Source organism: Vidua macroura, chromosome 21 (genome assembly GCF_024509145.1).
Source record: "Vidua macroura isolate BioBank_ID:100142 chromosome 21, ASM2450914v1, whole genome shotgun sequence".
Classification (NCBI taxonomy): domain Eukaryota; kingdom Metazoa; phylum Chordata; class Aves; order Passeriformes; family Viduidae; genus Vidua; species Vidua macroura.
This window is the reverse complement of record NC_071591.1, coordinates 5,734,212-5,761,275: the sequence shown is the minus strand read 5'-3', so window position 1 is coordinate 5,761,275 and position 27,064 is coordinate 5,734,212. Positions and strand designations below refer to the sequence as shown.

The 27,064-nt window shown below is 44.0% G+C and overlaps 2 protein-coding genes across 2 annotated transcripts; one reads left to right on the top strand and one right to left on the bottom strand.

Moving 5' to 3' along the window:
- Positions 1-916: 916 nt before the first annotated feature.
- On the top strand, positions 917-19,875 carry PKN3 (protein kinase N3). Its single transcript, XM_053996654.1, is given in 23 exon segments — positions 917-992; positions 995-1,218; positions 4,579-4,861; positions 5,401-5,549; positions 6,351-6,480; positions 6,594-6,745; positions 7,114-7,309; positions 7,603-7,791; positions 8,018-8,127; positions 8,602-8,745; positions 9,701-9,776; positions 11,013-11,199; positions 11,894-12,005; positions 12,821-12,897; positions 13,675-13,741; positions 14,301-14,392; positions 14,767-14,943; positions 15,031-15,093; positions 15,640-15,716; positions 16,225-16,367; positions 16,601-16,708; positions 17,259-17,339; positions 18,166-19,875. Coding segments are annotated over 23 exon segments (3,126 nt in total). The 3' UTR covers positions 18,379-19,875.
- A 30-nt stretch (positions 19,876-19,905) lies between these two features.
- Positions 19,906-26,256, bottom strand: ZDHHC12 (zinc finger DHHC-type palmitoyltransferase 12). The gene is made up of 5 exons (XM_053996658.1): positions 25,126-26,256; positions 24,714-24,850; positions 23,719-23,805; positions 22,419-22,585; positions 19,906-21,924 (listed from the first exon to the last, which is right to left on the bottom strand). The coding sequence occupies exons 1-5, from the start codon at positions 25,208-25,210 to the stop codon at positions 21,615-21,617; spliced, it is 786 nt and encodes a 261-aa protein (XP_053852633.1). The 5' UTR covers positions 25,211-26,256; the 3' UTR covers positions 19,906-21,614.
- Positions 26,257-27,064: the final 808 nt, after the last annotated feature.

The following is a 27,064-nucleotide window of genomic DNA, read 5'->3' as shown; positions in this document are numbered from 1 at the left end:
CAGGTTTCTGAAGGGTTTATATTAATCAAATGCACTTGCTTTATTAACAACAAGGGCATATTCAAAGGCTTTGTATTAGTTTAAGGCTTTATTAATTCAAGTCAGTTAAGCTAGGTTCAATTTTTTAATTTTATGATGAGTTCATTTTATTAATTACTCAGTTGCAAATCACTTACAAAATGTTTAGGCTAAAAAAACTTTTCTAATTAAGTAAAAGGAACACGTTTCTGTTTATTAGTATATTTCTAAATTTGTATGTGGGAATATTATCACCTCCAAATGCCTTCTGATTCACAGTTGTGCACTGCTCCATGATTGAAAAGCATTTTAGGATAGTAACATGTAATACTGCTGAGGAGCGTCTTTAAACACCTGAAAACAACAAGTATATTTTTATTTTGTTTAAAGCACTGGGCCTGTGACACACTGTCGGTTCTGTGTGATGTTGTGGCACTACTGCAGCACGGTGTTTTTTCTCTACGGTAGCTAGGGGATTGCTGCCAGCCTCGCCAATGTGGGACGTTTTTGCACTCAAATACCCAGCAGAAACTGCGTGTGAAGGGGCAGTTCTGCAGGGGAAAGCTTCCCCAGAGCCCAGCATCGCCCCGTTCCAGGGATGGGATGCAGGGATCCCGTCGCAAGGAGAGCTGCACTTCGCTGGTTCCCCTTCGAACAAGCGCCGGTCACGAGCCCATGTAGAGAACTGAAACTGGGAACCACCCGATGGCCCCAGCACAAAGGGCCGGGCTGGGGCCACCCGCGGGGCTTTCTGCTCAGGGCTCCCAGAGGGACGGCGCGGGGATCCGCCACTGTGCCTCCCGTCCCTTCCCTCCGGCACGGACCCACAGCCTCCACAGTGCCACCGCGGGCACTGACCCCGCCAGCCTCTCTCCAGCCTCCCCTTCCCCGGCGGGCGATGTCCGGTACCTCCGCGTCCGCGGCGTCCTCGCTCCTTCCCGCCGCCTCACGGGACCTCCACCGCGCGTTTCCCTTCGGGGCGGAGGCACCTCCTCAGCCGGGGCCCGGAGCGGCGGCTGCCCCGGGGCCGTGTGGGGAAGGGCGGCTCCCGCTCCTTGTCCCGCTCCCGCTCCCGAGGGCCGCCCTCCGGCAGCTCCCCCGGGCCGCCCCCGCGAGAGGGCGCTGGCGGCGGCCCCGGGACCGCCGAGTTTGAAAAGTGCCGGTCCGGGCGGAGCAATGGCGGCAATGGCGACCCCGCAGGTGAGCGCTGAGGGCTCGGGGGTGGCAGCGGGCCGAGCAGCGCCTTGGGGGAAGGCGGTGCCCGCGCCTTTTGGGGTTTTCTGTGTCCTCTGGGGGTCCTTGTACACTTTGGAGGTCCCTCCATCCATGCCCGGCATGGAAAGCACCGCACCCTGCTCCGCCCTTCGGAGGTCCCTCCATCCATGCCCCCGCCGGGAAAGCGCTGCGGCCCTCTGGGAGTCCCTGTGTCCTTTGGGGGTCCCTCCATCCATCCCCCGCCGGGAAAACCCTATGTCCCGCCCCGCCGGGAGCCCCCCAGAGGCGGCTGTGGTGGGGGGCTTCACGCCGCTCCCCCTCCGCTCGAATGGCCGCGCTCCAAGGAGGTGGGAGAGGGCTTGGGAAGCTGGTGGGATCCCCTAAAAATGTCCCTCTTCGCCTCAGGGAAATGGGGTTCGGGCCAAGTTGGTGCCTGCTGAGGAAATCTCTCGGCGTCGAGGAGGTGTTGGGGGAGAGGCGGCTGCTGGGGCTGGCGCGGGGCCGGGAGGGCAGCCAGGCTCCGTGTTGGGAAAACATTCGTTGTCTGGAGCAAGCTCCTCGGAGAAGGGGAGATGTTCTGCCCTCTTCCCTTGAGACGGAAGTTTCAAGCCTAATCTAGGAAAGAAGGGACAGAGAGACCGACACAAAGAGCGCTGGCTGCCGCCCGCCCGGGTTCTTCCCATCCCGGTGCTTCCCGGGCTCGCTGCTTCCCACCCTCAGCCTTGGAGTTGGGAATGCTCCAGGCAGGACCGCAAGTGTCTTTTTCCTAAATTAGCCGTGACTTTTTCTTGTATGACATGAATATAGCTGGCGTGAGGCTCCCCAACATGGGTCTCATCCCTACGGCACAAAGTTGTTGTGAAAGCTGGGATTTAAGATGTCCTGGGAATGTTTGGGCTGCAGGGAGGATGGCAGCCTCACTACTGGCTTATTAAATCAATTTCTGTTTTAGTGTTGAAAGTGTAAAGGCCAGGTCTGCTCTGGGCTTTGTGCAGGTGAAACTCATTTCCAAGCTGGGCATAACTGATGGGATGGGATCTCCCTGGCTGCAGTCCAAAGGATTAAGTGTAACGCATACTGCTGAAATTTTTGCTAGTTAGAAAGCAGTCTGGACACTTGGGTATGACACGAGCCTGGCAGAAGCTCTGGATGAGCTCCAGCATCCCCACTACAAGTGCCAAAAGCCAGCCAATTTCAGCTACTTTGGGTATTTCTCTGCAAGCTGTAAATGTATTTCAGGATTGTGTTGGAGACTGACCTTTCCAGGGAACCCTAGAGCAGCTGCAGCACAGCTCAGCTGTGGCAGTGTCCTGACACCCCACCGAAATTCCTGAGCCAGAAGGCAAAATGGCTCAACCCAAATGCAAATTTGTCTTTCCCATGCTTCTCAAAAATGGAGTGTTTTATCTTCCTGGTGCAAACAATGTTGATGTTATGGCACCCTCTGATCCGCAGACGGGAAAATGGGGAAGTGAAACATGTTGCATTCTAAACATAGAAATTTATCCTGGTGCATTTAGTGATATTCAGATTAGCTTTTGGCAGAGACTGATATAGAGGAAAATTGACCTGAGAACTGCCGAGACTGTACCTGTTCTCTGAATCAATACCCAGAGCCTCATATTCAGCACCTTTTATTGGCATTACTGTTGTACCACTGCTCATTCCTTTACTTTGAGTGGATGCGGGGGGGAAAATTCTTACACTCATTTGCATAATTTGGATAGAAGATTAATCTATGTGCTTTTATTAGTTATTTAAATGAGAATTGTAACCATCAAACTCATTTTAGTAACTTGCTACAGACTGAATAAAGAGCTTTTTGATTTTCCAGCTAAGGGCTGGTAAAGGTTGCCTGTGACTCAGGAACTCCATGATTCAAATTCTTCCTCACAAAACTTTGGATGTCTTTCAAAGCTCTGGCTTAGTTCCTGGCTTTACTAATTGGGCGAGAACTTCCTGAAATCAGGATGTTAGTCTGAACCTTTTTGTTTTGCTACCAATCTGAACAACTCCTATTTTGGCTATTGTGGCCAAAGCTTGGATTTAGGCCAACTTTTAAAATGGATTTTTTTCCTATTTTTTCTTTGTGCTATTGGACTGAAATTGTAGCAAAAACTAATCAAGGATGTTTGGTTGAGTCTTTGATTAAGTAATTGTTTCTGGAGGAGGCTTTGGATGCGCAGCACACTCTGGAAGTGTATTAATGTACATGAGCAACACAAAGCCATCATGGTTTGTTGTTGGAAATGTGGTCAACCAGTGAGAGAGTGTGAAAACTAGTCGGGATTCCCGAGCCCTGTCTTGAGGCACTGATGTGCTCTGTGATGTTAAGCCAGTTACTGTAGCAGTACTTGACCACTTCTTTTGCATTTAAGCCATGGGTGTGAGTCATTAATGTGAGGTTATGAATGCATTCATTGCTTTGGATGCCTTAAAGCTGCTCTTCCTGTTGAAGAGAGAAGCACAAGCTCTTGCTTGGATGTGTTCTGGTGTTGGGTAGCACCCTTAGGGATGGTTTGCAGCTTCTGTATGAATCCAGTGTTTATTTGGGCAGTGAGATAAACCTCTGCTCTGCCCAAACTGGATATGTCCAGAGTCTGTGACAGAGCAGCTCTGTCCAGAGCTCTTGCTGAGCCATGTATCACTAGAACAAGTGGTATTGGAAATTATGTAAAACAAAGCCCAGGACAAACGTGAATGTCACTAATGCTACTCAAAATAATCAGTGTTTATCGTGGCCTTTAGAGAACAGATATTGAGACATTAGTGTGCTCACCTTTTCAGACACAGCAGACAGTCAGACTTATTCTTTTGCTTGTTCATTTGTAGAAACAGCTGTAGGGCTTGCGATTTTCTTCTTCAGGGACAACAGCTGAGGGTTAACACATGCTTGTGGCATTCCTAAAAGCTCTAACAGATTAGCTGAGATGTGTCTTTAAGCAGTCAGCATCAAGGCATAAGCAGATAAAAATCTGTATCTAAAACATTATACTGGTAAAAGTTAATGTTGATCAGAGCAAGGGCAAATATTGGCTGAGCTTTGATTCTTGAAGAACAAAGATGTGTGTAGACATTAAATAACAAGGAAATGAGTAAAATGAAGGTTTTTTTCTCCATTATGGTTTAAAATCAAATTAAGGCATGTTAAGATCAAAGTTGTGTTCTGTCCTCTGCAATTGAAATGTAGGTTTGTCTTCTTGAAAAATTGGTGAAAATATTGACTTCAGAATTTCTGAAAGAAATGAAGGAGTGGAATCTAATGAGAGTATTGCTGCAGTGTCGTAAAAATGGTTGAACAGTGTTCTCTCTGAAATTCTCTTGCTCAATGCTCTTGGGCTGCAGGGCAGCTCTCTCTTGCAGCTGGGCAATGATGTGAACTTAATGGACCCAGGCTTCCAGCAGAAACTGGAGGGTGAGAAGGAACTGCTTCGCCGGGCTATACAGAAAGAACTGAAAATTAAAGAGGGAGCAGAAAACCTGCGCAAAGCGACAACAGACAGAAAGAATCTTGTTCACATCGAGCATGTGCTGAAATCTTCCAACCGAAAACTGGAGCAGCTGCACTGGGAACTTCAGGAGCTCAATGCAAGGATTTTGATAACAGAGAAGGAGAAGAGTACAACAGGTAGTTCTTGGATCATGATTGACTGGAACATTCTCTTAGAGTGCTTAATTCTCTAGAGATATTGAATTGATGGAGTCTTCTATTGAGGGCTCACGAGTAGTGGGAGGTTCTTGGTATTTAGCTGATGAAATTATCTGTGATATTAAAAGTTCAGAATGGTGCTATGAAGGTGAAAGGAGGTGTAGGGAGAAAACCAGCTGAGAGTGGTGGGCATGGGCAATATTCAGGAATAGGTTGTAGGTGGAACTGAAGAGATTTGAATAAAATTTCTGGGCAGTTCAACATCCAAGTATTTTATAGGACAATGAGTATAAAATTGGAAGAGTGCTTGTTAGGACAGGTTCATTGATAAATTAATAAATATTTACAGGTATGAGCTTCAGCTTCATTTGAAAGTGTTTCCCAATCAGTTTTGTAGACAAGACCTTTTTGTACCTCATTTTATAGCCTAACTTTCCTTTGCAGAGTCACCCATCTGTAACGCGGTGAAATGAAACGAGACAAGATGACTAACGGTATTGATTGTGTTGTTTGTGCAGATGGATCTGTATCTCCAGATCCCTGTCTCTGGGAAAGAAACCCAGACCCCATGGCAAGGAAGGTTGAAGCTTTGAAAAAGCAGCTTCATGTTGAAATGAAAGTGAAACAAGGAGCTGAGAACATGATCCAAATGTATTCAACATCCAAGGTAAGCAGGAATAAAGAGCCTTTTGGGAGCATGGATTACTGGATCAAAATTTGTATTTTAAGTCTATACACAAATCTCTCTCTGATAATTGATTTGGGAGAGAAATTAATTTGCAAAGTTTGCTTGCCTGAATCCTAGCTCTGTACCTTGAGTCTCAGCATAATGACAGCACATGAGGGTGGTATAAGAGGTACATTAAGTCACTGATGAGGAAAGAAAGCTAAGAAAGCATTGGTATTGTAGCTGAGTTAGTTGGTGTGATGTTTTGATATAATTGAGTTGTTTAGGATAAAGCACAGCATGTGGTATCTCTTTATATGAGAAAAATTTTCAGAGGTTTAGTGGATTCATATTCATCTTATTTTTTGAGTTTGGCATAATCGTATTTAAAAGTCAAAAGATAATTTAAAACATTTCAAATCCAAGCTTATTATGAAACTTAATTCAATAAGACCAGCAGTGTAAGAGGGCTGTGATATTTTTATTTGTTCAAAACCTCTGCTCTGCTTACAGAACACTGTAAGTGCAGTTAACCAGGGAACAAGGAGTCTCAGTGACTGCAGGACTTGGTATTAACTGGGCATGTCCTTGACCTGTCCTTTCCCTCTGCAAATGGAGATCGTGATCTCAGAGTCCTTGATCCTCAGTGGTGCCTCCTTTACATAACTACTTGTGTATTCCATTTCAGAGTCAGTTATGACCCTTTGTGCAAGTACCACCTCACCCTCATATGCGAGCACATCATCATCACCCATTTTTAGTGATCATGGTTCTCTCTCTGCATCTGATTCCTTTTGGCAGGAGCGGAAGCTGTTGGCTACAGCTCAGCAGATGCTTCAGGACAGCAAGACAAAGATTGAAATAATCCGCATGCACATTGTGAAAGTGTCTCAGTCAGCAGGAGGGATGGAAGATACAGTGGATCCAGCAGGTAACATGCTTTAAGTAACTGATACAGCCCGCAACAGATGCAGACAGAGGCCTAAGATCCACAGTACTCGGTTGGTTTTCATCCTTGCCATGTTTTACCTCCCAAATGGCCAGTGAGGATGGGGACCACCATCAGTGCTTTGGAGCTGCGGATTGAGGAGCTGAGGCATCATCTGCGCATTGAAGCTGCTGTAGCGGAGGGGGCGAAAAATGTGCTGAAGATCCTGGGGGGGAGTCGGGTACAGGATCGCAAGTTTTTGGCTGAGGTAAGCAGACATTGCTCAGGCCTTCTTGAGAGGATGGTTTCATGCCTTCACATTAGTGATTTAGCATGAACGAGCAGGGTTAACCAAGTTACTAATTTAGGAATTTCTTGTCTCTCTGCCAAGACAGACTGGGATCACTTCCCCTTCTAGGCATAGTGTTCCTTGCTTTGGTGAAATTTCTCAGGAACATCAGAAGTGACACTGGTGGGGGTTCAAGCTCTATGGGAAAATATTTTATCTTTGTTCTGTATTAGCAAGATGTTGTCTTGTTGGGTTCTTTTTAAGCTTACTCTAGTTCATAATACCTGGTCTGCATGGCTCTACATGGAAAATTTCTGCCTGCTTTCTGTTCTCCTTCACACTGGTAGGCTCAGGGTCGTTTGCAAGAGTCCTCTCAGAAGATTGATCTGTTGCGTTTCTCCCTGGAACGTCAGCTCAGTGAGCTTTCTCCTGATCACCCAAAAAGAGCACTCATCAAACAGGAACTGGTAAACACTTCCTCCCTGGGAGCCCGGCATGGCAGCATCCAGCCCACTTCAGTCATCAAACCTACAGCCCTTACAGGTAAAGGGATCCTGCATCACATGTTGTGAGGAGGACAGAGAGAAAAGTGAATTCTGTTTCTTCTCATTGTTGTCACTTGGACATTGGATTTTCTAGCAGCTGGACTTCTGTCTTCTAGGTCAGGCAGAGCTTTCTGAGCATACATATTTGCAGTCTAATAATCTGGAGTCAATTTAAACTATTAACCAAGAAATCATGAATCTAAGAAATTCTGGGACCTCTTTGAGGCCAGGCTGACTGGAATCACTTTATTTTTACATAATAATATTCCTTATTCTCCTAAAATTCCTCAGGAACACTGGAAGTGAGACTGATGGGGTGTCAGGATCTATTGGAAAATGTTCCAGGACGTTCCCGAATGACAAGTTCTTCTCCCATCTGTGGCAGCCCAAGTGATTTGAGGTCTCTTTCCCGAACACGAGTTGGTCTGGGCATCCATGGCCGTGGTGTTGCAGGAAAATACCGGAATGAAGAGCCAAGTAGTGAGTACAGGGTTCCTTGCTGACCTGCTGGTGGCATATCAGAGCAAGGATCTCACTGGATCAGCCTGGTACAAGTGTTATTATAAGAAACCCAGTTTCTGCAAAACTAAGAGAATGAATTGCATTATGCCTGGTCCTCCTGTGACTCTCCTGGAAATTGGTTGGGATTTCTACCTTCAGCATGAGAGATTAAACATTATAATCCATGTTTTCCTCCTTTGTCCAGATGAGGTCCTTGCTGTGCTCAAAGTGGACAATAAAGTGGTTGGCCAGACAAACTGGGGACCAGTGAATAACCAGGCGTGGGACCAGAGCTTTGCCATTGAGCTGGACCGGGTAAGTCTGCCTCAGATCCATGTGGTGTTTATTTTTCCATTTAACCTTACCTGATTTGCTTGTTTAGCTGTCATTCCACTTAGCTCAACCCCATATTGCTGCTGTCCCCACGTCCTTTGATTTGCCAGTTAGCTCGGCCTTCCCCTGAAGGCAGAGCATCACTGCCAGAGATTCAGCTTGAACAGCATCTGCTGTCATTCTCTCCTTATCTAAGCAGTTTCATTTCATCTTATCAGCAAAGTGGCTCTTAGGGATTTCTAAATGGGGACTCCAAGAAGGTCTGTAGCTAAGAAGATCTAAAGACATCAAAAGCAGGGAACAGAAGCACTCAAGAAGTATTTTATGTATACTCTTTAGTTTACTGATTTTTTTTTTTTTTTTTTTTTACAAATACATGTGCCATTTCTAGAGCATGGAGCAGTAGATAATTATTCTTCCTTTGTTTTCTCCCCCACCATTCACCCATCCCACCAGTCTCGTGAGCTAGAAATTGCAATTTATTGGAGAGATTGGAGAGAACTCTGTGCAGTGAAGTTTTTACGTTTGGATGATTTTCTTGATAATGAACGTCATGGGATGTGCCTCTCGCTGGAGCCCCAAGGAATGCTTTTTGCAGAGGTATAAATGTAAGCTTTGTTTCTTTCTCAGAGAATTCCATCTGTTTAGGTTGTCTGTCCTGAAAGCATTTGTTCAACCCAGAGTACAAGGAATGGAAGGAGCAATAATCTAGAACTGTAGAATGATACCTGAAACCCTCTTGCATCAATAGCCCATATAAGAATAAGGAACAACACGATAGAATAGATGTGCACATGCCATAGCCTGGAGTGACTCTTCAGCTGCTCTACTGTAACTATGTGTGTGCTGTGAAATCCATTCGTTTTTATTTGCTTTCGTTATGAGTCATTGGTGGCACTTTAATTAAACATATGGCTTAATGGTCAGGATTGAATCACAGAGACTGTAGAATCAGAGATCCAAACTCCCTCTGGCTATGCTTATTTTACATCTTTCTGAGGCTAATAATAGTTTGAAGTACCATCAATGTAGAGATAATCTCGATAATCCCTTAAAAGCCACAGTATTTTCTCCTTTGTGTTGTGATGAAAGTTCCTGTGATTTTCATTCCAAAGTAGGATCCAAACTTCATGTACCAAAATTTGCCTTCTCTCCCTGCCTTCTTGTTTTTTATGGTTGGTTTGTGGCATTTGGTTTTGGTTTTTGTTGTTTTTATTCTGTGCCATGAACTACTGTGTTTGTTATCCTACAAATGGGCGTGTTCTTTATGCATGGCTTCACAAATTAGATAAAGTTTTTGGGAGATACAAATTGGTCTTAATTCTGGGGGTTTTCTCAATTTCAGGTAGCAGATAATTCCAATCTCTAAACCCACAACTGAAGTAGCAGCTGATTAGAGGGTGAATCTAGAATAACTGAGTCTGGAGTCTGGGATTGACTCGAAATTTACCAAACAGATAGGAATGGAGATTTTGATAAGAAAACAGGCATGTGAAAATTTGGGTTTACAATTTAAATGGAGAATCCTGACAAATCCCTTTTACTTCTTTGACAGGTGATGTTCTGTAATCCTGTCATTGAGAGGAAGCCAAAACTGCAGCGACAGAAGCGCATTTTCCCCAAACAGAAAGGTGAGGTACTGGAGAAGTGACTGTCCAGGGTGAGAGCAGGGGTTTGCACAAACAGGTTCTGCTGTCCTACTCGATCTGAGAGATGTTAAAACTCTTTCTAATTACTGTGTTTGTGAAAGTTTGTTCAGTCACATGAAGTGCAGGCAGTCTGGCTACAGCACCATCTGTAATGTAGTATTGTCATGGTGCTGCTACTCACAATTAACATTGCTAGGGAGATTTAATTGCTAGTTATTTAACAGACTACTTAGCTCTGGGGCATAAGAAGGACATGGATCTCTTGCAGCAAGGAGGGCTGGAGCCCCTCTGCTCTGGACACAGGCTGAGAGAATTGGGGCTGTTCAGCTCAGGAAGGCTCTCAGGAGACCTTGGAGCCCCTCCCAGTGCCTTAAAGAGGCTCCAAGAAAGCTGGAGAGGAACTTTGGACAAGGGTCTGGAGTGACAGGACAAAGGGAGAATGGCTTCCCACTGACAGGGCAGGATTAGATGGGACATTGGGAAGAAATTGTTCCTTGTGAGGGTGGTGAGGCACAGGTTGCCCAGAGAAACTGTGCCTGTGCCATCCCTGGAAGTGCCCAAGGCCAGGTTGGATGGGACTTGGAACAGCCTGGGACAGTGGAAGGTGTCCCTGCCCATGGCAGGGGGTTTGAATTGGATGGTCATTAAAGTTCCTTCCAATCCAAACCATTCCATGATTCTATGAGAAGGTCCAGGACTCAAACTGTGCATTTAACCACCCATGCTGTTACTGATAAACAGATATTGGAAGGTTTTCTGGAAAACTCTGAATGACAGAACACTGTAGCATTAACAGGCTACTGACTGTCAAGTCTGTAGAGCTGGCATCTCAGATTTATGACATTTATGGACTGGAATAGCTTGCATACTTCTGTATTTCTCTGCAAATTCTTTCTTGTGAAGCTGAATAAGGTGAAACTTTACATACTGAGCTTTTGTGGCAATGGGGATAAATGAGATTTTATATTTAGACTCTTCAGGAAGTAGTAAAAATAATGAAAATATCCCAAATATTTCACTCTTTTAAACACATTTTCATAAACATGATCATCATCATCATTAATCTTTATTCCCTGAAGAAAAGCCCATTCTCCCAAGGGTAAGCTACCCTTTTGGGGTAACCCACAGGTGTTTAGTTGAAAACTAGAGTTTAACACTATGTGAGACTGTAATTTATGTGTTGTGTTCTTACTCGTGGTTTGACTCTGGCTTCTCCAGGGAAGGAATTTCTCCGAGCTCCTCAAATGAACATGAATGTTGCAGCTTGGGGTCGCCTGATGATGAGTTTCCTCCCTCCCTGTAGTTCCATCAGCACGCTGAGTCCCCCACTTCATGATCCCAATCACACAGACTTTCCTCCAGTTTCCCCACAAAGTCATGGTGATTCAGTGTCCAAATTGAGTAGGTAAGTGATGTCCTGAGTGTTGGAATGGCTGTAGGGTAGATCTTAAAATTCTGTTGCACCTTACTGAGGTGGAGGAAGATACTGATGAGAGAAATTTGTCTAGAAAAAAAAGTTGTACGGTTTCTGTGTTCTAAAGGAATGAAAATTCCATTCATTAAATGTCTTCACCAGAGCTATGCAAGGTCACCATGTGATTGTTGTGATAAAAATGCACTCTGCTTTCATGAGTAATGTAGCACTCAGAAGGGACATAGCTGAGATTTTGAATGTGCTATAGAAGAAAATTTCCCCCAAAATATTTTTTTTTTAAATTGAATCAGTTATTCTCCAAAGAGATTATTCCCACTGATGCACAGGACCTAGGAAAGTAAAAAAAAATTACTCAGTTACTGTGTTTCTATTAAAATCAAGATTTCTTTAAATTCTTGACTTATTTCTACATACCTGTGTTTCATTAATTTTATAATGAAATAAATATAGAGAGCCAGTGTTAGAATGTGAGTCTAATCAACTTTTAATTAATTTAGGGGAGAATATTTCTTGTTGGGACTTCACAGACTTATGGTGTGAGCCAGGGAGTCCTGTTGTCCAGTGACTTGGACTGAACTAGCACAGCAGAGGTGATGCAAAGGTGTCTGTGTAAAGTGCTCTGCCCTGAGGCAAAATCTCCTTCAATTCTGTCTTACAAATGCAGTGACTTCCCTGTGGCTAAGCTTACATTTGCTGATGAAGCACCACCCAAGCCTCCACGCCTTTTTCTGATGGCCAACTCCAAGGAATCAACGCCCTCTCCTGCAGATTCTCCGGTAACCCTCTGGGCTAATTGGAAGTGTTGTCTCTGCTGGTTGGTGTTCTTTCAAGGCCCTGTTCTTCTAATTTATTACTGAAGAAATTTGCTGTACTTTAGGCAGGTGCCTCATTAGCTGGCTGATCTCTAGGAATTCAGAATCCAGTGAACCATTTTGGCATGGAGTCTTTAAAAAGAGTTGCACTTTTTTTTTTTTTTTCTTCTCTCTTTTTAAAAAAATGATAACTTGCTTTTCTTGGAGATGCAAAAATGGGGGGTTAGGTCAGCATTGGGAATTCAGACCAAGAGTACAGAACAGACTACACAGAGAAAGCAGGGAAGGAGGGTCAGCAGGCTTTCAGGAACAAATGAGATTCTTTGTCATTAAAGAAACTGGACAAAACTAAGAGCAGGTCTACTTTTCTGACAGGAAGGAGCAGGAAAATTGCTTTGAGCAGTAAAATGACCTGTTCTACCACCTGTTCCTACCCTTTCTAATTTGGCTTTTGTGATAGAGGAAACTGCATTCTTTGATTATTGTGACTCTTGACATGAGATGCCATTAAATGAGGAATTAAATGTTCTAGACTTTTAAAAGTGTTTATTTAAAAAGATTTGACCTTATAAAAATCATTGTACATGGGAATAGTTTTGTGTGCTTATAGACAATCTGGTTTTATGCTACTTACATCCAAGCAGAGGCAATGACCATCTGCAAGAACATGTCTGTGGTCATGCTGGATCCTGGCAGAGGAGAAGAGTTGGATGTGGGTGTTCAGGTTAGACTTGGTAATTTCAGAGAATGACCGACTGTATTTTTCTTTCTCCTCCTAGTGCCTGAAGAGGCTACACGTTGAGGAGAAATCTTGCAGCTCTCCTGTAACAGGATTTCCAATCCCAGCGTCTCCAAGGTAACTGTGGATAATATGGGCTGTCTCAGGTCACAGATTAAAGAGTCACTGGGATCAAATTTTCTAGCATGAAGTCTAAAATTTTGCTCAAGGTGTGCTTTGGTTTCTCAGCAACAAATCCTTACTGCTGAGTGCGGACAATACAATGAAAAATCTGCTCTGAACTTCACTTGTCTAAATGTCTGCTGTGTCTTATCTGTTCATTAACCCAAATACTGAGCCCCTTGGTACGCTGTGCACTGCAGTGTAAGAGGTGATTTAGTAGAAGGTAAAGTCATTTAGCTATCTTCAAGGGCTTTCTTGTGTTTGAAATGCTGTGGTGTAGTATATTTAGATGTGTCTGTGTGCTAAGTAATACATTCCAGAACTACTTTTGGCATCCCTCACACTCTTCTATTTCTATTGATTTGCAGTACACTGTCTCTCGTTACGATGGAAGGCATAAACCAGGAAGTTGATTATAGTCTGTGGCACTTACACAGACACATTTTGTATATAACAAGGATACTCAGCAGTAAATATACGCAGGGCAAGTAAATAAACAGTTTATTATTATTGAAAAAAGACAATTTCCTTACATCAGGGTTACCTTCTTCTTTCTTAAGTAGCAGAACAGCAGCACAAGCTTTAGTTGTCAGGATTAGGTGAGGGGTGGTTGGCACAGCTGTTTGCTTTCCTTTTTGCTATACAGAGCTTCTTTCCTTGACACAAACACACACTCCTTTGTTATCTGCTCATGAATCTCTTGGGTACTATCTCTTCTCTGTTTTTCTGCAGGAAAAGGACAGTTCAGCTGGAGGATTTTCACTGCATTGCTGTGTTGGGCCGTGGCCACTTTGGAAAGGTAGTGGAGAAGGCCACTTTGGAGGGGGGCAGTGGTTGTGACAATGGGGCTCTGCCTGGAGGTCTGAATAGAAATATTGCAGGATAGAAGAGATCTGTTGCAGTGCAGATATGGAACAACAAACCCAGCCCAGCCACATGAGCAGCTGGTAACTGCTGTTAACAGTCAAAATTCCTGAGGATTTGTGACTTCAAAGCTGTCCTGAGAGTGCTAAATGAAAGCATACCATTACCATTCCTTTCATGAGGATCACTACTGGAAGAGCTCCATTCCCAAAACTTTGCAAGCTCCCTCTGTGAGAACTCTGAGGTGCTCCCAAAGCACTGGGCCAGCTCTGATAGTGCTGTTTGGGAGAAGGACATAACTTACACTGACATCCTTCTGGACTGCTGCAGCACAAGGAGCAAAACAGAAGTGCTGTGTTTTTCGAGTTCCCTGAGTTTGGCCTTGGGGATGACTGTATGGAGTGGATGGAAATAGTTGGTGTCAATTTGAGTTAAAGCAATCTGATAAGGAAATACGAGATTGCTTAAAGTACAGCTTTTCTGTTGTCTTTCAGGTGCTGCTGGCCCAATACAAGGCAACTGGGAGGCTGTATGCCATCAAAGCCTTGAAGAAAAAAGACATTATTAGAAGAGATGAAATTGATAGGTGAGCTTTGTTTAGAGATGGTACTATTGCCAGAGGCTACATTACCACAACTGTAATCAAACGTTAGCAGGTATGGTACTGGCTGTGTACTGGCTGTGGTACTCTTAAGGTTAAATGTGACTTTAAGAATTGGATAACTAAAATCAGAAACAAGGAAACTTAGAATGCTGTCTAACTTTTTTAAGAATGACACCTGAAGAGCACTCTAAAACTTAAGGTTTGGAAGTATATAAGATAAATATTATATTAGCCCTCATTTTTTATTTCTCTAACTTCAGATGTAAAGATTTTCTTCTTCGTCCTCTCTTTCGCAAAGCAGGCATTTCTGCTGAGTCTGTTTAGCACTGACGTTTTTGTTCTTTGAATCCTGGCAGCTTGAACTGTGAGAAGCGAATATTTGAGGTGGTCAATTCTTCTGATCATCCATTCCTTGTGAACATGTTTGCATGTTTCCAGACCCCTCACCATGCCTGTTTTGTGATGGAATACACTCCAGGTGGGGATCTGATGATGCGCATACACGAAGATGTCTTTCCAGAGCATATGGCACAGTGAGTTAGAATTACTCTTGTCTCCAGGCACTATACATTTTTAACTTGAATCTCATATATTGCCTGATAACTATTTCTGTCTTTTAGGTTTTATACAGCCTGTGTAGTCTTGGGGCTCCAGTTCTTGCATGAGAAGAAAATTGTTTATAGGTAATGCAGCAGAGACTCAAGACAGTTCAGCAACTTGAAGGTTGATTTTTCCTGTAGCTGTGTCTGGAGCTCACTTTCTTGCTGGGGTTTCTAATCTTTCTGCCTGTCTTTATTTTCCCTGTCACTATCAGCATGTTCATCATGCTCACAGTAGAGAAAGTCACCTAGAAGCTATTCATCTGGCATGTTGCAGGTGATTAATCCTCTGTGACATGTCAATACATTCTGGGGGGCACCTGTAAGTCACTGCTTTCTTTTCACTGGGATAGTCAGGTAATTTGTCATGCTGTTGTGGGAGCTCTTTTCCAGATGAATAATCCCCACCCAACTCCATGCTGCTTTTTGAGCCTTTTGTTTAGGGGAAAATATCAATCAATTAAGGGGAATCTTCCAAAAAATGCACGATTAAACCAAATGTAGACTTTACTTAATCTAGATTTTATTCTCTTGATTAACATCTACCTTCTACCTCTTGCAAAAAAAGCTGTATTGGATGGCAATCTTCAGTCTTCATCCACTGTTTTCTTTCATCTCCTGTGCTTGCAGGGACCTGAAATTGGATAATCTCCTTTTAGATGCTGAAGGATTTGTGAAGATCGCAGATTTTGGATTGTGTAAGGAAGGTGAGTAACTGGAGAAGCTTAAATTGAGCCATCAGAATTAGTTTAGGATCTAAGGGCTTTAGTAGGTGTTTGTGTGTAACTTGTATTAATCCCCATTTAAAAGATTACCATCAAAAACGCCAAACAACAAAAAACCCCTCACCTGTCTGGCCATGATGAATTTGGGAAGAATACCTTGTTGTGTAATCTTCAGGAGATTTATGAAAGCATTTAAAATGTGCTTGTTTGCTCAAAGGAGCCAGAGTATAGCATCATATAAAACATGTAGATGAATAAATGAGCAATGGAACGTGCAGGAAGTTCCCTTGGGTTTGCTGCTTATTTAAGCATTATCTGTATATTTGTTATTTGGAGTCATTGGGGGCCTCAGGTTTCACACTTCTCACTGGCAATTCCCCGTGCCCAGGTAACAACATCAAGTGACAAACTACAGTTTCAGGAGGTGAGGCTGCATCAGATTCATTCAGTAACTTGTGCTGGATTTTACTGAAGTGTCCTTTTCCTACAGGAATAGGTTTTGGAGACCGGACAAACACCTTCTGTGGCACCCCTGAGTTTCTGGCCCCGGAAGTGCTGACAGACATCTCGTACACACGGGCAGTGGACTGGTGGGGCCTGGGTGTGCTCATTTATGAGATGCTTGTTGGTGAGGTAAGGTCAGCTTCCCTTATGGGATCTCACTAACCAGGCTTGGGACTTGACCACCCAAGGTAAAATATTGCTAAACATAACCAATTAATTAGTACTTCAGTTACATTTTTCTCGTTCATAGTGCTTGCCAAACAGTAATTAATGAATCCATACAACTCCCTGCTATTCTCATGCCTATTTAATAGTGAGGAATAGGTGCTATGTGGGTTGATAATAGAATGTCCCAATTGCAGTCACCATTCCCTGGAGATGATGAGGAGGAAGTCTTTGACAGCATTGTCAATGATGAAGTTCGGTATCCACGATTCCTTTCAACTGAAGCACTTTCCATAATCCGTAAGGTAAAGGGCTGACGGGTCTCTGGGAGCCTGAGAAATTTGCATTTACTGTGTAAGTGGATCCAGAGGGACTTGATTAGGATTGTACAGCATTTGTGTGTGTAATCTGGAGCTGCCTACATAGGCTAAGGAAATATTTAAAATTTGCACCTATTTTCTCTTCCTTCTCTTTATGTAAATGCAGTTCTTCTGTGTAAGGATGACTAAGCAGGCTGCTTACTGTTCCTGCCAAGTCTGGCACATAGAAGGGTTGATTCAAGGGCAAGAATGTCACAGTCATTCAATGGAGATGAATGGATTCAGTTTTTGAATGTGACCTCATAGTCACAGGTGCACAGTTAAGCTGAGATGCTCCATGCAGTTTATGGCAGGTATCTTATCGCTGTTGGCAAATTGTTTACAAGGAACTAGGTCTGAGTTATTCCTGGCAGATGATGACCTTGGTGCAAAGTGAGAATGAAGAAACACCTCCTTTCTTTTGTTTTTCTCTCTGAAACATTATTTCTGTCCATTCTTGTTCCCATTGTTTAATTTTGAACTGATATCTCTGCAGCTGCTTCGGAAATGTCCAGAGCGTAGACTGGGAGCAGGGGAAAAAGATGCAGAAGAAATTAAAATTCAGCCCTTTTTTAAGGTAGGAACTTGGTTTATACCTCTCCCTTGTTTCTTGTGTTTGAGCAGAGAGTGATTTGCTCTCTGTTGGTATTGAGGCTTATTTCCCTTTGTTATCAGGGAGATCTTAGTGATAGTTTCTGTTGCATCTCATTGCTCCATTCAGGAATATGTATTTCAAGTCTTGCTTGAAATGACATCTCCCAAGTCTGTTTTCTGGGATCTTTATGCTTCCAGAGTCAGTTTGTTTCTGATTGTGCTGCTTCTATGTACAAATACACTTAACTTTAGAGACATGAACAAATATTTCTTTTAAAATCAAACTGAAGCATCAAAAATGTTATCTAGTGATGACAGTGATTGTCAGTCAGTCTATGTGATCACCTGCATTTGCAGGATACACGACTCTTAAGAAAAATGGAGGTTAAATTGCTTTTGTCAGGGGTATGTGTTTGTTCCAGGCAAAGGTGTTGCCATCCCTCCTCATTATTACTCATCTGTCCAAAAGTTTTTAGCCTTATAACCCTTGTCTGGCTTTGCACTGGAGCAAGAAAAGAACTTCGATGTCAGCAGAAATTGCTGGGATCCACAGATGCACCTGGCCATGGCTGAGCTGTAGTTTTGTCCCTCCTAAATACAGTTGCAGCTGTAAAATCCACTGCATGGAATCTCTTCACTACCTCCTGTGCTGTTTGTTTTGGGCCTTTTTTCAGTTCTCTTTTTTTAATTAGTAGAAATAAGACAGGTTGCAAACAATCCGTAAGGGAGGCTGCAATTCTCCCTCTGACTTTCACATTTCATAAATAATCTTTGTGTCAATCTGGCCTGTTGCCTTCCTTTTCATACAGGGAATTGATTGGAATGCCTTGTTTGCCAGGAGGCTGAAGCCCCCCTTTGTGCCCTCACTAAGAGATCCAACCGACATCAGCAACTTTGATGAAGAGTTCACTTCCCAAAAGCCAATCCTTACTCCTCCTGAGGAGGTTTCTGTCCTAACCCGCAAGGAGCAGACCGCCTTCAAGGACTTTGACTTTGTTTCCAGACATCTTTTAGATGTGTGATTCCTGGGCTACAAAAACGTGAAGAGATTGTTACCACCTTGAGAGACATAGAGAAGACTTTGCAGGGCCAGTGGAAAAGCCAACAGGATTTGTAGTACAGGTAGTGATGATGGCCCCAGTATGAGGTGCCCTGCAAGCTGAATTAACCTGCTGTGGGTTTTCCAGCCTCATGTGTTGGAAGGATCCTGGATGTCAGTTACCTTTAAGGAATAATTAATGTTTGATGAAGTATATCTTCTTCTGTCATTGAACGTAGATGAAATTTGGAATTTAAGCTGGACTTGAAATCAAATCATCTCTGCAACCCAGGTTACTCTTTGCAAAAAGCCTAAGCAGTGTGATTTTTAAAGTTGTAGCATAGCAGGGGAGTGGCCACTTCTCACTGATTTTCTAGAGATGCAGCATTCCCTCCTGGTAATGACTGTATGCCATTTCCCACTCATAAAAATGTTTATGCTAGACAAGGAATGGATTTTAACACTACCAAGACAATGATGTTTGATAATGATCCAAGTGATTTATCGGAAGGAAGATGAATCTTTCTACTTAAGGATACCAACTCTTAGCTATTGTTTATCATTTTATCAAACTCCACAGCTTTGCACATGTTTTTTTCTTTTTTGAAAATAAAGATACCTTTCTATATAATAAATATTCAGCTTTTCATCTCCTTTGTGTCAGCTGAATGTTTCAGATCAGGGCTAACCAAAATGCTCAACAGGCAGGACTTCAGTTTTCTCCATAAATGCCAGCAGTAATATTTTCTTTCTTTCTTCCTTCTCACTCAGGTTGTCTGTGTACATATTGCACAGTGTCACCAGCTGTCAGATACCAATGACTGCAGTCAGGTTATCTCTCCACAGATTTTATCAGTGTACATCCTGTATAATTTTTGGGGACAGCTAAGTAATGACAGTCAGTACTGGAAAATCAGTGAGTAAAAGGTGATTTCATTGCCTTGTAATCTATCTTTGTAATTATACTTGATAACATACATTTTCATAAATTCATAATGTTAGCTCATTGGGCAAAAAGGGAAGGGTTTTTAGAGCTAAAGCATCTGATACAAACAAGGACACAATCATTGCTCTTTCAGTTTGTCTTCACCAGATGGAGACAGGAGTGGGACTAAGGCAACTGTGATGTAGCTGGAGGCAAGAATCTAGGGAATTGTTAAGCCAAGGCAGGTCCCAGTGCTTCAGGATTCAGTGAGGTAAGAGCTCTGTTTGTGCAAACCGGGGATATTTCACACTCAACCTAGATTTCCTATTTTCAGAGCCAAGTATAGCTGCTTCTGAAAATTCCCATGTACAAAGATCCTTTCTACCTCCCACTCACCCTGGCAGTGCACTGGCCTCTTTAGAGCAGGATACACATTTTCCTCACTCTTGCTGGAGTGGCAGTTGCTGTTGGCCTCTGTGGTGTGTTTTGTGGCTTTAGTTCAAGGCCACTGAGCAGTGGCAGCACAGTGGATTGTTAGCACAGGTGAAACCTAGAACTTGGGTTCAAAGAGAGAGTCATAGACAATTTAAAAATGCATATTTAATATTTTATTTTATAATTTATGGTTGAGTAAAAAAAATGGTAAATTAACACCCAAGTGTATTTTAAAGAAACACCAGACAGAGCAAAACTGTTTTGAGCTGTTGTACCTGCTGATAAACTTTCACTTGACTGATACCTGAGGAACCAGGTATTGCAGTGTGACAGATGATCCACACTTTAGCAGGTACCACAGCAACACAAACAAACTGCAGAATACTTCTGAATGGTGTAGCAGCTTTACAAAAACAATCCTTAGCATTCTGATCTCCCTCTGATAAAGCTTCTACTCTGAACAAAGCAGACTGTGTACAGATTACAAACTCTGGAGCTGGTCAAAAAAGGGATCTTTTGCTGCATTTAAATTGCTTTTGGAGTGTCATGCTGTATTAGTAACTACGCTATCTTTTCATGAGTGTTCATCAACTTTAAACCCTGAGTGCTTCTGAGTTGGTGTTAATTCCTGAGCCAAGACAATTAAGGCACAAGATAATTTTAACTAACATTTTGTTGTGGTGGTTTTTCTTGTTTTGTTTGTTTTTGCTTTAACAGAAAAGGGTCGGGACTAAAATTCACACCACAGCCTTTTTTGTTTTAAAGCTAAGATTGGTCATCCCAAACTTCCTTTTAGTTCCCCATGGAAATCTGAAGTATGACCTTTTATTTCAATGGAAAAGAGATCCTCTTGCTACTGTCCTGAAAGCTGTCAGCATCTCTCATCTCGGGACCTGGCAGCTTTTCTCTTGCACTGAAATTGTATTATTTTATTAAAATGTCACTAGTGAGTTGAGGTAGTAGTAGTTTTACCAACAGTGTTACTTTAGTTAGGCATGAGGTGCCCACCTCTGCTCCTGCTTCTCTCCCAAGCTACAGCAAAGGCCTGAGCACAATGTTATCTGCAGAAATAACTCAGCAGCCAAGGATTACTTTTCTGTCCAAAGAAAAGTGATGGTATCATTCTTCACTGACTTGATTCAAAACAGTGAATTGTTAGCAGCATCATCAGCTTAAAAAGCTGTGAGGAAGCTGCTCAGGCCATCACAAAATACAGGTTAATTATCTCATAAGATTAATTGGATGTCTTACAGCTCTTTCTTATGCACATTAACAGTATTAAGCCTTAAGTCTTCATGGAAAGCATTAAGTTGAGGCATATGGACAAAATAAAATTTGCTTTTGACTTTCTAAATATTTACTCAAATATTTCTCTTACATGCCTGATCCTACTGCCAAAAGGCACTGCAGTTCTCACAGTCAGAACTTGGCTGAAAAAAGGCCACAGGAATTACACTGATCCTGGCTGGTTTTATCTGTAATTGCTGCTGTTCCCTAGCAGCAAAAGGCGAGGGAGACCTTGGAGAAGAGAACACGAATAGTCACACTAATCTTGCATTTCTTCTGGAGAGATGTGGATGCGCTTAACAAAAGGAAATAAATTTAGAGAGATACTTCCTTCAGTCTGGAAGTCAGCTCTCCTGGCTTTGCCCTTCCCAGAACTGTATTCTTGCTTTTAACAGTGTTATTTATACATAAAAAATAACCCTGACTATCCCTGAAATGTAATCTGCAGATGAACAGGTTGTGGAGCAGGTTGCATAGTCCATGATGTATTGAAGTTCAGTGCAAGGAAACAGCAGCCATTGCATTAGCAAAGTTTTACCCAGCAGCCTGCCAGGTGTGCTGGCACACTGGGACTAGACAGGCTCACTGTTCTTGTGAAAATAGATGTTCTCCCATGCAGTGAGGTGGTGTGAACAGAAGAATCTCCAGAGATTGAGGATTATCCCTTGGTCAAAGGGGTTCTCCAGCTCGGAGTGCCGCAGGTAGGAGATGCGGTGGTGTGACATGAACTCCCAGGTCGTGGTGTTGCATGAGATCAGGTACAGGTGAGAAACAAGCAGCAGCAGCACCACAATGGTGAATATGAATATCAGGAGGAAGGACACAAGGAGGAGAATGTTGTGCTGCAGCCACTCCCGGGATTGTTCAAAGTAGAGGCCTGACCTTTCAATTCAAACAGAAATAAATCTGCAGTTAAAGAAGCTGAATTAGTTTCATAAACTAAGCAAACCTGATGACACATTTAAGTTTGATTCATAACTAATGAGCTGCTAATAATCCTTGACTACAGAGAGTTAATATACTATGAAGTCCTGACAGACTGCACCATAGGGATTGGAATCTAAGTTTAGAAGATGCTGTTTCCCTGACAGCTGTGAGACACAATCACCCTGCCTTAACTCCTCTCCTGAACAGCTGGAACCCTGTTGGAGTTTCCAGCACTTGAATGTGTAAACAAAGATCCTGTTACAGGGACTGAAGCAAAATGAACAATGAAACCTAAATTATCAGAGACTGCTCAAGATTAGGGGGCTCTAGGATGCAAAAGAGGGTGAAGATCCAAAGCCAGTCTAGCCACTGCTATGTTCTATGCCAGCCCAAGGAGCACTACAACTTTCAGCAATCTCAGAGGTCCAAAAGCCATCTCCCAGCCTTACCAAGCAACATGGCCTCCCCACAGCAGAACCACAAGCTGCACGCTCAGGTAGACTATGAAGAGGGGGTGATTCCTTTCTCCTACACAGTTCTCAAGCCAGGGGCAGTGATGGTCGTAGCGCCGCACGCAGTGCTGGCACACCTGGCAGTGCTTGGCTCGCATGGGTTGCTGCAAAAGAATCAGGAAAAGAAAATCCCACTGGCTACAGTTCATGACTGTCCCACTCCTGTTTGGTAGAAGAGAATATCATGCAAATCTGTCTTTCTCCACAATACTGGCCCTAAAACACTCGCTTGTGAGACGACAGCACTTCAACATCACTAAGAAAAATCAAAGGGATTGTGATTGTCCTGATGAAAACCCAGAAGGGTGGCATTCAAATTAAGTGATTTTCCCACACTCCTATCTACACATTTTCTTTATTATCCACCTATTATAGGAAGTCCAGCATCCCAAGGAGGAAGACAAAGCCAATCAGTATAGTCAAGAAAGCATGAACCAGAGTATTGAAGTGAAAAACTAGAACCACTGCTATCAAATAGAGTGGGCAAGGATGTGATGCTTTTTGGGGATGCACAGAGAAGTGCCTCCATGTGAGTAGAAAACAATTGCACAGAAAACAGCTCAATTACCAGGCACAGAGAAGGTGAAAGACCTGGCTGAGGAAAGTAGTGCTTCCTAGGATTTGTCCCCTGCAGTGTATAAATGCTTTGCCAGCTTTCCCCTCTTGCAATAAGCTCATTCCTCCTCGTTGATACTCTTCAGGACTTTATGGGAGCTGAGGTAATGCTTAATTTCTTTAAACTGATAAGGATCACTCTGAAAACAAGCCTTTCTAGGTTTAGGCAAACTGTTTTAAGAGCTAATTTCATTGCTGTAATTTCTCCTTCATGCTGTCTTTTACCATTCAGGCCAATGTTTTGTTGTTTTAAGGCCCTGAACAAGTTCACAACAATGAGCAGTTCCCACATGTTACCCTCAGCTGCCTTTCTGACTATCAAGGTATTTTCAAAATAACTTCTTTGACAGTTCTGCAAGGTCTGGCTGACATGACAGTAAGAATGTGGAATACAATTTTCTCATGGCAAAAAAAAATTCTTGTTTCTGTAAGCCAGCAGGGACTTGTTTCAGCCTTGGAAAACTGGTCTGTGTGCCAGTGTCCATCACTACTACTTGTGTAGCTACACAGTCAGCCCAGCCTCCTCTAAGCAGCAATTACAGACCACCAACAGCAGCTGAAGAACAATATAAGCTTTCAAATCACTCATCCCTGTCTCTTCCAGCATGTTTTGGATGCCCACCTTCACCAGGCAGTAACCACAGCGCCGCAGCTTAATGTCACCTGTAATCAGAGGGATCACCACACCTTGTCCTTTATCTTCACCCTCCTACAAAAAAGAGAAAGGGAGGGACTGAGGAGGGTTCTTGGGCTGCTGTCTAGGCATGACTGAGCTGTCTTGCTGCATCTTTTTACTTAACAATTACACAGTGCTTGTTATCTCTATTATTAGGAACAAAATAATCCATTAGAATACCTACAGAAGCTGCAGACAGTTGTGGTACAGTGAGAGAGAACAGGTTACTGTAACCCTCCAAAGAATGTTTGCAGAGAGGCAGAAATAGCTGTGGACAAGATACAGTCTGGGACAAAAACAAGGTTAGACTTCACTTCTAAACACAATAACAATGTCTTTTCAGTATGAGCACTGCTAATTAGTCATACACAGGCAACGCTGACATTAATGATGGATGACTAAGATTGATAGTGCTTCTGTCCTACACAGTCTATAAGGCAGTGAACCTTGAGCAGACTAGCAGTTACTAGAACTTTGCATCTCCATTTATTTCACTGTAACTTGTTTGTGGATGTGTCCTCTGAGAGAGCAACAAATCCATAAAGAGTTCAATAAATAGAGCTGCAGAGAGCACTGTCTGCCAAGCCTGCCCCTCAGTTTGGGGCTTTTTTTGCACTTGTACCACTTAGCAGTGGTTATTGTAAAATAGGTCATATACACATTTCGCAGGGCACTGCAGCCTCTGCTCTAGGAGAGGACTTGAGCTCAAATGGCACAGTTACATACAAGGGCAGTGTGGTGTGAAACGCACATTTAATAGCCCTATTGCTGTTAAAAAATACCAGTGTGAGACAGTCTGTCCTCATCTCCAACGGTCTGTGCATGTGTCCTTCAAGCCAGCAGAAAAGAAACTGTTTCAGACTGTTCTTATCTACCAGGGTGGAAAAAGTAGAAAAGACTTTACAGCTACTCCACTTTGTTCTATTCATGAAGGGATTTACCTTCACTTCCTCTTCAGGCTTAACAAAACCCGGATCCATGAGAGACACCTTGAAGTACAGCAGGATCGAGCATAAAACCAGCAAAACGAAGATCAGCGGCTGAAGCAGCTCCCCGCGCTCCTCTTGCTTTTGCAGATCTGAAAGGTACCCATAAAAGACAGAGAGCAGCAGCTCCTTGTGAAGCGTCCTGGATTTTTCTCTCTGGCCTCAACAAAGGCGTCCCGAATCTATGAAGAGGAAATGAGGAGAGACCAGGCGGAGAGAGGAGAGGCTGAGAAGGGGCTCCCCAGACCCCCCGCCCGTGTTCCGCAGGGCCCGCACGGCCCGGCCGCGCTCCGCGTCCTCCGCCTGCCCCGGGGGCGGAGCGGCCCCGGCCACCCCCTCCCCGCAGCCCGGCCGGGCCCCGCCTCACCCGTGCGGTGCAGGAGGAGTCCGAGCAGCAGGGCCGCGCTGAGGGCTGTGTGTGCCGCTCGCACCCAGCGCCCGCCGGGGCCCATGGCCCCCCGGCTTCACCGGCTCCGGGGCTCCGCCGGCCCGGAAGGCCTCAGGGCAGCGCTGGCAGGGCCGGACGGGACACGGGCAGCGCCCCGAGGCGGGGCCAGGGCGGCCCAGCCCTGCGGGGGAGGCTCCGCTGGGCTGTTGGACTGGTTCCAGGCCCAGCGCGGGCCCGGGCTCGCCAAACATCGTGAGCCGGGGCTACTTGGCTCCTTTTGTCCCCCGCACCGTTGTTGTGCCCTGCGAGCCGGGCCTGCGGGGCCTTTCCTCGAGGAATGTGTTTTCCCTGAGCCCTTCCCGCGTGTCCTCCCGCCCTCACCCCGGGCTCTGGAGCGCGGGGCTGGGCAAGCTGTTCAGAACCTCCGTTACACCGGGGCAGACACTGCTGGGGGTGCAGAGCTGTGGAAGGGTCTGGCAGTGATGGGTCGGGCAGCAGGTGCCGTTCAGAGGCTCTTCCAGGTGGTTCCCGAGGTGCTGCTCTGCGTTAATCCTGCTCTCGCCATCGTGGTTATTCCATGCGTTGGTTTTCAGCCCCCGGGAAGAAGCGCAGAGAGGCTGTGCCCGGCTGGAAGCAGCTACACGGCCCCCATTAACCAAACAGGGCCTGGAGAACCTCTGACATAACTCGAGGAGGGATTGGATCTGGTTGAGATGGCTGCAGTCAAGAGGCTCCTGGCTGGGTGAGGTCGTTGAACTCCCCCGAGGGCTGCCGAGGGAAGCAGGTGTGTACAGACTCTTCTCAGCTGGAACAGACACCTAAAAGCAATTGAATTGCACCTGAGATGCCTTTTTGTCTCTTGCTAACGATAAAAAAAACCACCGAGGTGACTATAGCACGTATATATTTACACTTTGAGTGTCTAAGGGAGATTCATGTCATCACAGATCTGTAGAAATTCCAAAATCAGTGCTTTATCTCCTTTCAGTTTTAACATAGATAATACCTTGCTGTTTTTGTTACCTTCTTTCCCAATAAAAATTTGGAAAGAAATATCATATTCTTTATAAATTTACCCTCCAGCACCTGGTAGTGGATTCCTTGGCATTGTTTGCCCACAAATTGATTATTTTAGTCTCTTCACATGAGTCAGTGGCCACCTGCTGATGCCAGGAAAGCACCTGGTTGTGTGGGTCACTTAAATGGTTTACCTGAGACAGCTGGGTTGAAAAGTTAACAAAAATTGTCGACTAAATTTCCAGCAGTCATTCAAAATCTTTTGGGTTTTTTTTTAATTCTATGTAAATGCAAAGTCTATGGCTGTCTTCCCTCAGACACCTCAGGCTGTACTGGTGCTCAGAAAAAGGTGGGTAGTGTCTTTCCTTCTTCACAGAGAGGTGTAAGTTTTAAACCTTAATGAAAGAAATTTGAGTAGTAATAATATTATCCACTTGATAGTAGAAACATGTTGATCTAGAATAATCTATCCTAAGGAATATATTCTCACTCTTTGTAATTTAAATAATTTTGTGCAAGTTACTCTTTTTATCTTCTCCTTCAGCTTTGAAACCTATCTTACAGAGATCAGAGCTTATCTCTTGTCTCAAGAGTTTCAGTCTCAGGGACTGGTTGGAATTAGGCTCAGTTATAGAAGGTCTCTACTAGTAAGTTTCTGAGGAGAATCTTGGTTCCTATGGCATTCCAGCTCAGAACCCCATGCTGCTGGAAGGCTAAGGTATCTCTCTGGACTTTTACAACACAGCATGTTTTCAGAGGCAGTTCAGCTTCATACAAATGTTCCTCCCAACCTGTTCACCTCACTCCTTTACAGACTCCACAGTGAGCACTGAATTAACTGGCACTGAGCCCTTCCAGGACCAGGGTCTTAAGAAGAAAGTCAGGCTGGCCTTAAAGCAGA

Coding starts and splice junctions, on each gene's coding strand:
- ZDHHC12 (XM_053996658.1), bottom strand. CDS start 25,210: ATGGGCCCCGGCGGGCGCTGGGTGCGAGCGGCACACACAGCCCTCAGC. Junction 24,851..25,125: donor ACTCCTCCTGCACCGCACGG/GTGAGGCGGGGC, acceptor GGTACCTTTCAG/ATCTGCAAAAGCAAGAGGAG. Junction 22,586..23,718: donor GTGGTTACTGCCTGGTGAAG/GTGGGCATCCAA, acceptor ATTCTTTTGCAG/CAACCCATGCGAGCCAAGCA.